Source organism: Ambystoma mexicanum, chromosome 5p (assembly GCF_040938575.1).
Source record: "Ambystoma mexicanum isolate Mex_15411 chromosome 5p, UKY_AmexF1_1, whole genome shotgun sequence".
Lineage (NCBI taxonomy): Eukaryota > Metazoa > Chordata > Amphibia > Caudata > Ambystomatidae > Ambystoma > Ambystoma mexicanum.
This window is the reverse complement of record NC_090930.1, coordinates 588,103,143-588,115,639: the sequence shown is the minus strand read 5'-3', so window position 1 is coordinate 588,115,639 and position 12,497 is coordinate 588,103,143. Positions and strand designations below refer to the sequence as shown.

Genomic DNA, 12,497 nt, shown 5'->3' with positions numbered 1-12,497 from the left:
TTATCAAGAAAGGTTTTATATATTGTATCCATTGTGTCAGTGTCAATACTTGTGATACCATGCCTTCCCTACAGAGGCCTCCTCAGCTTCTTACAGTCCGTTTTTGAGAACCACTAGAATGTGCATAGTGGTTCTGGGAAGTATTCTGTACTATTTTGTGCCTCCTCCCCACCCAAGTACTGAGTGGGGTATGATGTTGTACCTCACTAGAGATCTTCCTCCTCTCAGTACTATCTACTTTTGATGGGCTACAGAAATACATGGTATTTGAGGGTAGGGGTGGGGAGGGATGAGGTAAAGAAGTGGGGTTATTTTAGGGATGGGGTCTAGGGTCAGGTAATTGCAAAGGATACCTCATTGTCCCGATCTGGTTGTCACTGGTTCCAAAAGGGGTTTCCCCTCCAATGAGATACACCCACTGAGTACCACCCACAGCGGAACTATTGGGTAGCGGCATCACCACCCTGGCCTCAATGGAAGGAGCTCCCTCTTCGGAAGTAGTGACGACATCCTGGGATACTTCATACTGTAATAATGAATCACAAACATTAATATATAATTTTTATACGCGTGTGATTCTCTGTGTTCCACTGAATTCAGATTTACTTTTATTTTTGAAATCAGACAAATCAGTTCTAAAATTATAGCTAATCATGTGTTTATCACTAATATAAATATATCATTTTGCGCAACATATTTTTAAATGAGCTCTTTTTTAATTTATTCACTAACTTGCATTACCAAAGTATGGTTTTATTGGGCTGCTTCATGGAACAGACAGGCATTCTTCATGTCTGCTTGCTGCTCTGCCAAAATGACTGACTGAAGATGCATTCATCACTCTCTTACCATGATGGGCTTCCAAATAAGTTTATAAAAATAGGACCATGAAAATCCGGATTTTGCAATTAATTTCAGCTTGGGGTTTTCATTGTTTTTCACAAGCAAACACTGCTGTGCCATTAGCCTTTTTAAGGCCTTGATCAAAATGGTGGCTAAAAGGGCCTTTGGATTTCTAGAAAGATGACACGTGCAGTATCAGCTTTCAAACTAAGCTGACAAATGTGAGGTTACATGTAAAAGGAAAATACTCTTTGTGTAATTTCTACAGATAATGGCAATCTAATAATGTGTAGGTCTTTCAACAAATTTACCTCAATCTATGAGACGATTTGTAATACGCAGTCTGTCTAGCATTTCTTTATAGCATACTAAAATACAAGTTGTATAAGTGTGCATGTTCCCTTTCACACAACAACATAAATACAGAAGCACAATTGGTTGCATGTTTCTTTCATCACAGCCTGTGACAGAACGTGTTTTTTTAAAAATATTCTGTTTTGGCAGTTTCATATTAATTACAAGATATTTCATTGTAAAGCTGTTCTGGATTCACATTTTTTAATGGAAAGCATTACATTTACTTGGACTATATTTTGCACAAAAATGTAAAGACATGGCAACATTTCAAGTGATATGCTGCAATGGCGGATGAGTTGTGGTTTCTAGATGTGCTCAAAATGATCCCTTGATGTGTGGAGGTTTTTGCTGTCTGAGAATTCAACTAATGTCTCAGTGACTGAAGCAACACAAGCCTAGTTATACTGGGTATGCCAAGTGAAGAGGTCAGGGGCAACAAGTGAGGATAGACTGTGAGAAAGGAGTATGTGCGTAGAAACGCGGTATTAGGCAGGGGTGGCAGGAAATATTTCTTTCTGGATGTGTTGCAAGTGTTCATACCACGATTGTATATACATTGTTAGCAGCATTGTCGGGGACATTATGAGTATGGCAGTGTGGTTAAATAATAGCTGTGATCTGGCGGTAATTCCATTACTGCAGCATTACCCCAAGCCCATACTATAGGTTTGGCGGTGAAGTGAAGGATTGTCCTCTAGCAAAAGGCTGGAGGTAAATCTGCCGCCTTACTGCCAAAAAATGGGCAACATCGGCAGAATTGCTGCCTGCAGAATTATCGCTGGTGGTAATTTTGCCGAAATCCCCATGGAGTCCTACAGACTTCAGACAATGGGGACCTATGCTGTCTACCACCCCTTGTAATCCTTCTTGACCAAGTTGCAGTGCCTGTAATTCCATGTGCAACGAAAAGAGGCTGCCCTGAAGCGGGAAAGACTTGGAGGGCTGGAGAAGCTATAACAAGGGGGTTGTCCTACCCTCTATAAATCGGAGGAAGTTCAGTGTACACTGGTTTTTTTAAACCCTAATGGGAGCACATGTCATTCTGGGCAACCATTGAGAAAAGCAGCATGCTTGCTGATGCTAAACACATGACTCAAAAAACATATATAAAACGAATTTTTAATTTTTCATAAAAATTAAAAATTCGTTTTATATATGTTTTTTGAGTCATGTGTTTTTTGAGTCATGTGTTTATCATCAGCAAGCATGTTGCTTTTCTCAATGGTTGCCCAGAATGACATGTGCTCCCATTAGGGTCTAAAAAAACCAGTGTACACTGAACTTCCTCCGTACACCTCTCAGATTTATAGAGGGTAGGACAACCCCCTTGTTATAGCTGTAATTCCATGTGGCAGGAATTACTGCTGAATATCTTCCAAACTCGCAATGGCCCCCTCTGTATTAGTGGTGTGTCCGTAAGTAATATGGTATTTTGAATAAAAAGTAGCTAAAAAGGGGTGACTGCTCTTTATGTGCTTGAGGAATTTTTCAATGCCGCAAAGTGACAAGTATCAATGGCAGTTATTTCTTTGACAAGTTCTCTTCACTCCAGTAACATAACCAACGTGAATTGGAATAATTTGGCACACCTTTCAATGCCTCCAACTATATAATAATGATGTAAATGTTTCATCTGAATCAAATGTAAGAAATAAGTATTGTGTGGTTGCTTGATGAGCTTGTGATATGCTCTGGTAAACCCTTCTAATGTGGAGCCTTTTCAATCTATAGTTTATATGAGCCCACACCTGTCAACAGGGAACGGTCAGTTTTGCTGAGATGTCAGGAAACATGGGGTGAAAAAGTACTGGTGAACAGTTAGAATGTACATCTTTTTTTAACCTAATATTTTTTTTTAATATTTACATTTCCAATTAACTTTAATTACAGAATGCAAAGTGAGGTGAGCTAAAATGTAATAATGGCTGTGTATCTCCTTCCCAACATCAGACTATTTTAGTATTCGGATAGAGGGCTCATGCACACATCAGGATGACCCCCCTCCCCCCATGCCAAGCACGAAGGTCTCCCTCTGCCCTGCTGATTTCCGTTCTGTACCTGTGGTTTCCAATGTCTGATAAGATAGGGCAGGGGTCCTGTAACACTTGCATCGCCAGATGTTCTTAGCTACAAGACCCATCAGCCCTAAACAGCATAACATAATGGGAGTCGTGGTCCAAAACATCTGGAGAGCCACAGGTTTCAGACCCCAGAGAAAGGGAAACACAACTACAATTATTAGAATTGGGACTCGAATGAGTTCTGGTAGTTGTAGTTTTGCTTTTTGCATTATAAATGTCTATGAATGTGAAGAAAGAAAAACAGGCCTGGTTGTCTTCACCTGTGTGACAAGGTTCGACGTGGAAGCATAAGAGTGCATTCCTATATTTACTTTTTAATAATAGTTGTGGATAGCGTTTATTTTCATTTTAAAACCTGTTAAGGGTTTATCGTTATAGCACACTTGAATTCATGTTTTATTATCTTTGGGCCTACCACAAAAAGAGTTTTGAGTTGGCAGTAAAACCAATAACATACGTTAAACACGAGGGATAGGAAATGGTGAGATGGGAAAAGTGCCTTATTTGGATTTGTAGTTGTGGTAAGGGAAATGAGCAGACTAGATGAGGCGTGTGGCCCTTCTCTTCCATATGAATCGTTTTTTGATCATTGAGCATGTGGAACTCCTTTCTCTGATCTGTGCAATGTGCGCAAACCCTTCAAAGAATATTCCCCGAGCAGAGTAACGTGTAGGGTGACATCAGGCAGGGAATGCAATCTCCCAAATCGTCGGAAGGTCGGAGGTGACAGCTCGTATGCTCACCCCTCTGTTTCTTTCATTGCAGCCATCTTCCTTGGGTCCTTTCGCATGCCTTACGATGAAATCAAGAACACCATCTTGGAGGTGGACGAAGAGAGACTCAGCGAGTCCCTTATCCAGGTAGGACTCCAAGCTCTCCATATGATTGCACTATTCTGGCATTCCTTCCCAAGGACTCGCCCTGCTCCATTAGAGCATGTGTACAAGTGTGTGCCACCCCAGGCCAACAATTCTATGCAGTTGCTGCTGGATATTCTAAAAAGACATTTAGAAATCATAAATGTTACTGACCATATTTCTGTTTTATGTGAAGCTGGTATAGCATATAAAAGACAATGGAAAATATGTTCACTGCCTCTGCTTGAAAATAATAGACCGGCAGCGTGTGTAATAAAGAAGTCATTTGCATACATGTTTTGTGCAAGACAATGACAGCAAAACAGCTTTCGTATAGCTTCACCAATTGCCGTAGACAGCACTAAAGCATCTGTCTGTGTTCGAAATGTAAACTGAATGGGTTGCGTGAACTACATGTACCCTTGATAATTGGTAGTTAGTATGGCAATTATAATTTCCAAGTTGGTTGCTTGCAAAATCAGTAATAACGTTTGAAAGGTAAGGGGTGGGGGGAGAAAGAATGCAAGATAATCGGCAGCACAAAAAAAATCTTGAACTCCCACACCTAGGGCTTACAGACAGCATGTTAAAGGCATTGGCAATGTTGCGCGCTTCTAGATTAAATGGGTAGTGCTTACACTTAACATTGATAGTGAGGACATGGAGGATAAGGATAAATGGAGAGGGAAGGAGGGGGTATGAAAGTATGAGGTCGGAAGGGAAGTAGGGAAAAGCAAGGCCTGCTCATTGGTTAGAAGACAGAGAGCACGGGTCAAAGGCGTTGCAAGCACGTTGGTGTTACTCCCTCGCATTGTCTTAAGACAGATCAGCCCTGCTCCTACTTTCTGTAAGGGATATATTCATCGGCAGAGCCCGTATCTAAAGGAACATTTGAGGGTGGAGGGATGTGAGCTCCGACCACAGACGTATGTTCCTCCCTCCATTTCTCGAACTAACTGGGGGGAGTGAGATATGAATGTCCACTGAGTTCGCCAACGTTCAGCATCCAGACACGTACCTGGACAGTACATTCAGTTTGCACTAATTCTCAGATCTCGTTTAAGGGTGACTTTTTGTGTATATTGTCGTGTCTTTGTTCTGCCTTTTTTTTTTTAATTGCCGGGCAGTATTAGAGTGAATATGTGGCGCGTGCAATGCATCACACCACACCAAACGCAGACCATTATTTACCCTGGTCACACGTGAAACTGAATGGAGCCTAAACATCGGCGGATGTAATTGACCAACAGAGCACACACATGGTTGCCCTCATCTACAGTCCCATTATCTGTGTGTTTTGTTTTCCACACACACAGCATTATGCGTGTTGCAATACTGCAGCTGCAAATGTATCAAAATACCATCCCAGACACTTCTGCATTGTATTTTTAATTCTTACGCTCATTACTTTTTCCGTCAAAACATAATTTTATTTACAGCTGTATGCATTGTTATAAATGGTAAAAACAAAACTTACTATATATATATATATATTGAACAACCTCAAGAAGTTTGTTTTATGGGGTGTTGGCTTAACAATGGGGGCTAACAACATACATCTTTGAACATCTTGGTCTGGGTTATTGATGAGTCTGCACTGCCATGTTATATGCATTTGATATACGTGTAATATACTTACTGCTCTCAGCATCTCTGGATTGACTTATTTCTTTATTTATTCCTTTTTACGATGAAAGATATCACCCACAACATCACACCCCATCCCAGATCACGCCACCCACCAGCTCGGCTACAACCTGCAACAGTACATCCAATCCGAGTTTCCAAGCTAAACCAGATTTGGGGGCTAGATGTAGCATCTAGGGGAGGAATTAGAACTAAGTCAGTGGGAATCATACTCCTTTTCCCTGGATCGGTGACTATTTCCCTACTACTGCAGATGTCAAATCCAATAGAGCATTTTGTGGCTGCAGCAGGGTTTGAGGCTCTACCACTTAATTTCTGAAACTGTAGGGTTTCCTAATTTATTTCAATTGAGTCACATCCCACCCTGACACCCTATGTGAGGAAGGCATGGTATCGAGCAGTAGACACAGACACGATGGATACCAGTTTTGAAAAGCTTTATTTAAAAATGTGATTGGCATTGTAGAATACCTAACTGGCCCCAACTCTAAAATTGTAGTAATCTCGACCATTAAACAATAACAAATACGTCCAAGTCAGTTTGGTCAAAATGAAAAGGCCTATACTAAGAAAACCTAACCTTGCCCTCCTTCTCAGGATAACACATGTGTTAAGGGAATACAAATAAGAAAACAGTGTGTCAAAAAGAAATGTCAGATTGACTTCAGTACCAACTCCCTTCCCCAGGTTCAACCCCACAGGGTCTAGAGAGTCTCTTAAAAAAAAAGAAATGATAGGTAGATGGCACAGTTATATCAGTCTTGCACAATTTGGCTTACTGGTACAGTTCAACAGTTCAATCTTAGCCATTCAACTTCTGGTAGTTCAATCACTTCCTAAGGCTTCACCTGCCTTGCCATCAACACTCAGTTCATATGCTCTAAATATTTTACAATTCTGCACAGGCTTCCCTTTGCCGGGCTCAAGCCTGTTTTGTTCATCGTAGGGGGGTTCCCTTCCCCATGTTTTATCTTCCACTGTTGAAGACTTTCACAACTGCAAGGAATTTACATAGACCTACCTCTGCATGACCACTTCGACTTTTCCTTCCATATTCCTTCACTTCACAATCTTCCCTTGCAGCATTAATGCCTCTTCGTATGTGTAGTTCTTCTCTTTCACTTGCCTTTTCCAAATATCTTATATTTTACTTTTGCCCTCTTGTCACATTTCACAATTCACACATTTCATTTTACTCTTATTCCACCCTTTTCCCTTTAATCGCTGCTTGTAATATCTTTCAAAATTTCATAACATTTCACAGAGACTTTTGAATGAACGACTTCCTCATGCAGGACCACTATGCTACTTTGTATCCTTTTTTTTTATTGTTCCCTTCATTCACATTTTATTGGCACATGCACAACCTTCAACTTTCAAATCACAGTCATTTTCCCATTAACATCAACTCGACCTTTGTTGCCCTCAATAACTCACAGTTTGTGTTAAAAGAATATCTTTTATCTTTTTCCCGCAGCTCAGGGCAGTTAGGTTAAGGATTTCAATCAGGCAACGCACACCTTAGTCTTGGCCCAGTATGCAGCGCACGATTGAAATGCTTATGTTTTAATGTTAGATTCAATATTGAGATGGTAAACCACTCATATCACACACCCTTTTCAAATACCTGGGTCACAATGGACCATGAACCAGGCTGGTTGGTAAAATTTAATATTTATTTATTTATTTTAAAATTCAAAAGAAATCATACCATAGGAATGTGAGCAATGCACTTAGTTTGACCTTCTATTGACACAACTACAAAACACCTGGGAATAGGAGCACTTATTGATTTTAGGTAAGATAGCACTTGAGTTAGAATTTCCCCCTGCAATGTTCCCTCAACCCACAAACAATCAATTCTATGTGGATAAACAGAAGCAGCAGGTAATCAGGAATGACAAATGGACAACCAAATTGAAATCCGACCTTCCCTCCCCAAACAAGAAAGAAAAACAGATTTTAAACCCTGGCAATGCTAAAAATGACACTCGGAGATGGATGAATGAAACAATGAATGTGTATAAAGCTCTTGAAACAAAAACACTTCTTTAGTGGAGCAACACTGGAAAGATACTAGCAATCACAAGCAATGAATAAAGCAAAAGCATACAATTGGAAATTGATTGGAAGATTTAAAACAGTTTATAATCAAAGTGACACATTGGAAATTTAGCAAACTTCTGCAATTCCCGCCAGAATGTAGCAAAATGATTTTTAATAAACATGTGTGAAATATTGTACATCACGCTGCGGTTTATGTTGGGTTGGAGCTATGGATCATAGGTACAATATGGAAGTGAAATGAGCTCTCCATCTGGTAAATTGAGTGAGTTATGCAAGATCTAGTGAGGTGTGTTTTGAGAAAATGAAGGTGCGAAAAAGGAAAAGAAATCAATTTTGACAAGAACAGTTTTACTCTACACTAGAGCATTCAGGCTAGGCTATCAGATTGAGATACACTAAGCTCCAGGGTTGACTCGCGAGTTCAACCCTAGCACCACCACGCCCGCCCTGGTGGAACCAGTCCGATCACTTAAAAGTTTGGATTTTGGACAGTCAGCGGTTCTGGTCACCGCACGGGTCTGGTCTAACAAAGGACAGCTGGACAAAATCAGCGGGACAGGATCAGCTGGGCAGGGACTGGATACCAAAGGATAGTTATTCTGGACAGGCAATTCTGGTTACTGGAGGCTGAAGGTCATCAGGGTAGCAGGATGGCAGCAGCATGCAGTGAGTGGCAGCAAGCCAAACGGGATAGGATGCCAAAAGTACCACAGTTTCTCCTGGTTACTGGGAGATTAGTGGGTTTTAATATTGTAGGGTAGGCCTTGCTGGAGCAGGATCAGCAATGCTTGGGTTTTGCAATGGGCCCTGGAATAGGATCAGCAACGCTTGGCCTTGTTGGAGTCTGGAGTCTGAAAGATGAAACAGGAACAGGAACACAGTGTAGGAAATCAGGAAGAGTGTGTGTGTCTAGAGTCTTGTCAGGGACCATTGTTTATAAGGCAAAATTACATCATCAAGGTAGAGGCTGGGCAGGGTTAACTATGCTCGCCCCTAAACTACTTGGATTGGGCAGAGGAGCTAGTCTCTGCCTCGCTCTCATTTGGTTGGATTTCTAAGGGGATGATGTCAGGTTTATGATGTGAGGTTTACAATGCCCCAACACTCCCACATTTAATTTACTTAAAATCAGATTTTGCCAAAAACATCAATTTCTTCACTTGCAATCTCTTGGCAAATTATACACACAGTTCACCTATTATGTGCATAACATTTCAGTCCAATCCTCAGGTCTGTGCGACCTGGTTTCGCCTTTCTGATACATTTTGGTAGTTTTACACATTAAAGATTTGGCCTAAATTCCACCATTTTATACACAAATGTGAATTGTCCTCGGGGATGTATGTACAGAATGTTATGTTTGCCACACTAATCATTTTCTTGGAATCTGTCATATTTTGTAACTTCTGATCCCCATGCGGCAATGAGTTCAAGTTTTAAAAGATAGCCCACAAGATTAGATTTAAAACTGCAAACTTTTTAAAAATGTTGCTTATTCTTGCTACAGAAATAAAAGTCTTTAAAGTTTCTTAATAACATAGTCTCTGTAACCAAAAGGCAGTCGCTTTGTTACTAGATCCTGTTTTTTTTTCTACCTCCAACTGCAAGCAGCTGTCATTTCCTTCCTGGCAAGGTGGTTTCCCGTCTTAATTGAAGGGTTTATTGCCCCTTCACACTTGACAGGTGAGTGTCCCAGGACTGCTATTGTCCCAGCCTGGAGCACAGACAAATGTCTGACGAGCGTGTGAACTTTCTATCTACCTTCCTTTGGGAAGTTTCATGGCTGGCATATGGAATAACAGGTTTTTGTCTGAGAGTTTGCAAATCCATCCCATGTGTTTTAAACTGTTTAATTTCTTACTTTGAGTCTGGAATTAAACAAACCTTTGACAGAAGATAGCCTATGTGTGTATTATCACCACTAACATAATCCCTTTATATTGCTAAGTAAACAGGCTTTCATTAACAATTGAGTTTTAAACAGGCCATTTTTTTTTCTCTTCAGTCAGCACAGCCCATTTTTCCAAATGTGTTAAAAACTGCTAGCATTTCTTTCATTAATTTGGTTTGCAGCTCCTCAGATTGCCACTGTCCTTGCAGCTGTAGTCATTTCCTTGCAGCAGGAGTTTTATCTAAAGTATAGATACAGCTATCCTTGACCTGGCTCAGAGAGTAAAAAGTCTCTTTGAACTGCTGCGCCTGGATACATTTTGGCAAGCAATAAACGTGTGTTCCTGTGCGGTTGAAAAGAAAGTTGCTTGTTGATTTCTTTCAAATCTACTATGACAGGACCTGTCATTCAGGAATTATGCCCGGTTTTTCTGAGGCACAATTAATTATCCTGGGTCTGGCAGGGCCGTTTCCATCACAGTGGTTTCAGAGTGCACAGATGGGAATAGCATAAGACAGCATTTTGAAAGGGTGAAAAAAAGGTTTCATTTTGAAGGGGAATTTTTGGCTTTTTGCAGCAAAGCAGTGCTGCCTTTCCACTTGATTCCATATACATGTCTCAGAACACACTTACATACTTTTTCAGTGTATCCCCTTGTTCCATCTTGCCTGAAATGTACTAGGCAGGATGGTGCAGCCATCTTTTGTTGCTGCCAAAACGCAGTTTTGTGGTCCTGGTGTGCACCGCCAGGTTTCTGTTTCTTGCACAACGCAGCTTGGTGATGTGGTGCAATGCTGTTGAGTGGGTCAATATATCCCACAGTTAACAATGCCTCCTCTGCTCCTCCACAACTCTGCTGTTCACCCGGGAGGGTCGTGCGCTGTTTCCTGGCACCTTGAAAGGTGTCTTTCCTCTGCTTGCTTGGCTCTGCTTTCTGAACACTCACAGCTTCCCAAAAGCTTAGATATCTTGCCTGGCTTTGTCTGAATCCTCTCAACTGTTGACCAGCCCGCTGGCCTTCCAACACCCGCACATCAGCCTCAGAAGAGCTTTTCCTTCTCGTACCCAGCCTCGCTCAAAGGATGCCTGCACGCACCACCTTTTATTTTCACAGGGATTCTTAATAAGTGGCAGGTGTACATTATTAGAGCTACGTGCCTGACTGTGCCTGGCCTCCTTACAGGAACAGGGCCAATGCAAGTCAGGGGAGGTAATCCTTCTGACCTCATTCCTCATCTTCCACAGTGCAGTACTTTTGTCAAGACAAAGTGGGGAGGAATGGGAGTTATATTTTTCCATAAAATAAACAGGGATAGGGGTTAGATGGGTTGTGAAAAAAGGGGGGATATCAAGTCTCACCATTGGGTGCTTCTCCCCCACTCCCGAGAACCCCCTACCCAGGTGATCCTCCCTCGTGTGTCCACCCCCAGGGTCGGGTTCCAAAGGAAATGGCCTTTCCATGGCCACCTGAGTATTCAATCCCTGGGGACTGGGTTGTGAAATACCCTGTGGTTTTTCACAAAAAGAGCTGGAGGAGGATGTCCAAGAGACCAGAGAAGGCAAGTACAAAAGGGATGCACAGGCTATTATAAGAAAGGGGGTCTGTGAGGTTTTTTATTGTAAGAGTGAAGAGTGTGAGTAGAGAGCAGAGTCATAGTGGTAGTAATGGCAGACGTAGCAGTAGTATTTGGGAATAGAGACAGTAGGTAGCAGGCGTAGCAAGTGAAACAGTCAGTAGATTGGTAGTTGGTACAAGAGGGTGGTAGAGAGCACTAATGAGTAGAAGAGACTGATAGTAGTAGGAGGAAGTAAAGTTAGTAATGATATAGTGTTTGTAACAGTAAGAACAGTAGTAGAGGAAGGGTAGCACAAGTGTTAGAGGGTGGGTAAATAGGAGAAGCTAATGGTTAGAGTAGAAAGCAACAGAGAGAATAACAAGAAGAATAGCGAGAAGCAAAGAAATTGATTGCGAGGAAGGAGAGAAGAGAAGATAACGTTGGTACAGAGGTAGTTGGTGGTATGAGTGATAGTAAGAACGGGAGTAAGAAAAGTATTAAGATCAAAGGGTGGAGGTGGAAAGGCAGAGGGCGAGATCTGAGGCACAGTGACATGGTGGGAGGAGATAATCTGAAGAGACTGTTATAGTGAAGGGTCAGATACGAGCAGGTGTGAGAGAAGTGAATGTGACACTGTGAGGAAGAAGGCACCATCACTAACTCCCTAACACCTCAAAGCGGGCAAGGTTAGGGAAAGGTTAGAAAAGCCCCAGGTATTTAGTCAGCCAACGTCTTAGAGGAACCACCAATAGAGTAAGGCGGAAGACCATAAAGACAGGTGGCACGGTTGAGTTGAACTAATATCCCCGTTTCAGAGGCCTCAGCTATGGAGGAGGGAAAGGCCATGGAAGTCGAGCCAGAGAGGGACAGCCCTGGCACCCAAAACCCCAAGACCGAGAACCCCCAAGAAAACCCAAATTCAGCATCCAATCTGTCTCCTGAAAGTCAATAAACACACTCAGACTTGCATTCGGAGTCAGAGTGTTTATTTGTGGTGGCAAACCCCATCACAGAGGGCACATTATAAAAAGTAGCTAGTAAATCAGGTTGGGACTTCAGGAGTTTATTTTCAGAAAAGTTGGTCCTGTAGATGGGGCCTAATAGGGCACTTCAAACCCTAGTTAAAGTGGTAAACAACGAGAAACATGGGACCATGGTGGGCATGAGAAGATGGTGAGAGTGAACTAAACAGGGGAAG

At 41.8% G+C, this 12,497-nt stretch overlaps 1 protein-coding gene across 4 annotated transcripts in view; it reads left to right on the top strand.

Annotated features, from left to right (window-relative positions):
* DIAPH2 (diaphanous related formin 2) overlaps window positions 1–12,497 on the top strand; it is a 5,141,990-nt gene that overhangs the window by 2,416,009 nt on the left and 2,713,484 nt on the right. For all 4 annotated transcript variants that reach the window (XM_069612994.1, XM_069612992.1, XM_069612991.1 and 1 more), the window contains one exon: window positions 4,047–4,141. In XM_069612994.1, the coding sequence (XP_069469095.1) occupies window positions 4,047–4,141 (95 nt within the window). The remainder of the gene's footprint in view (window positions 1–4,046; window positions 4,142–12,497) is intronic.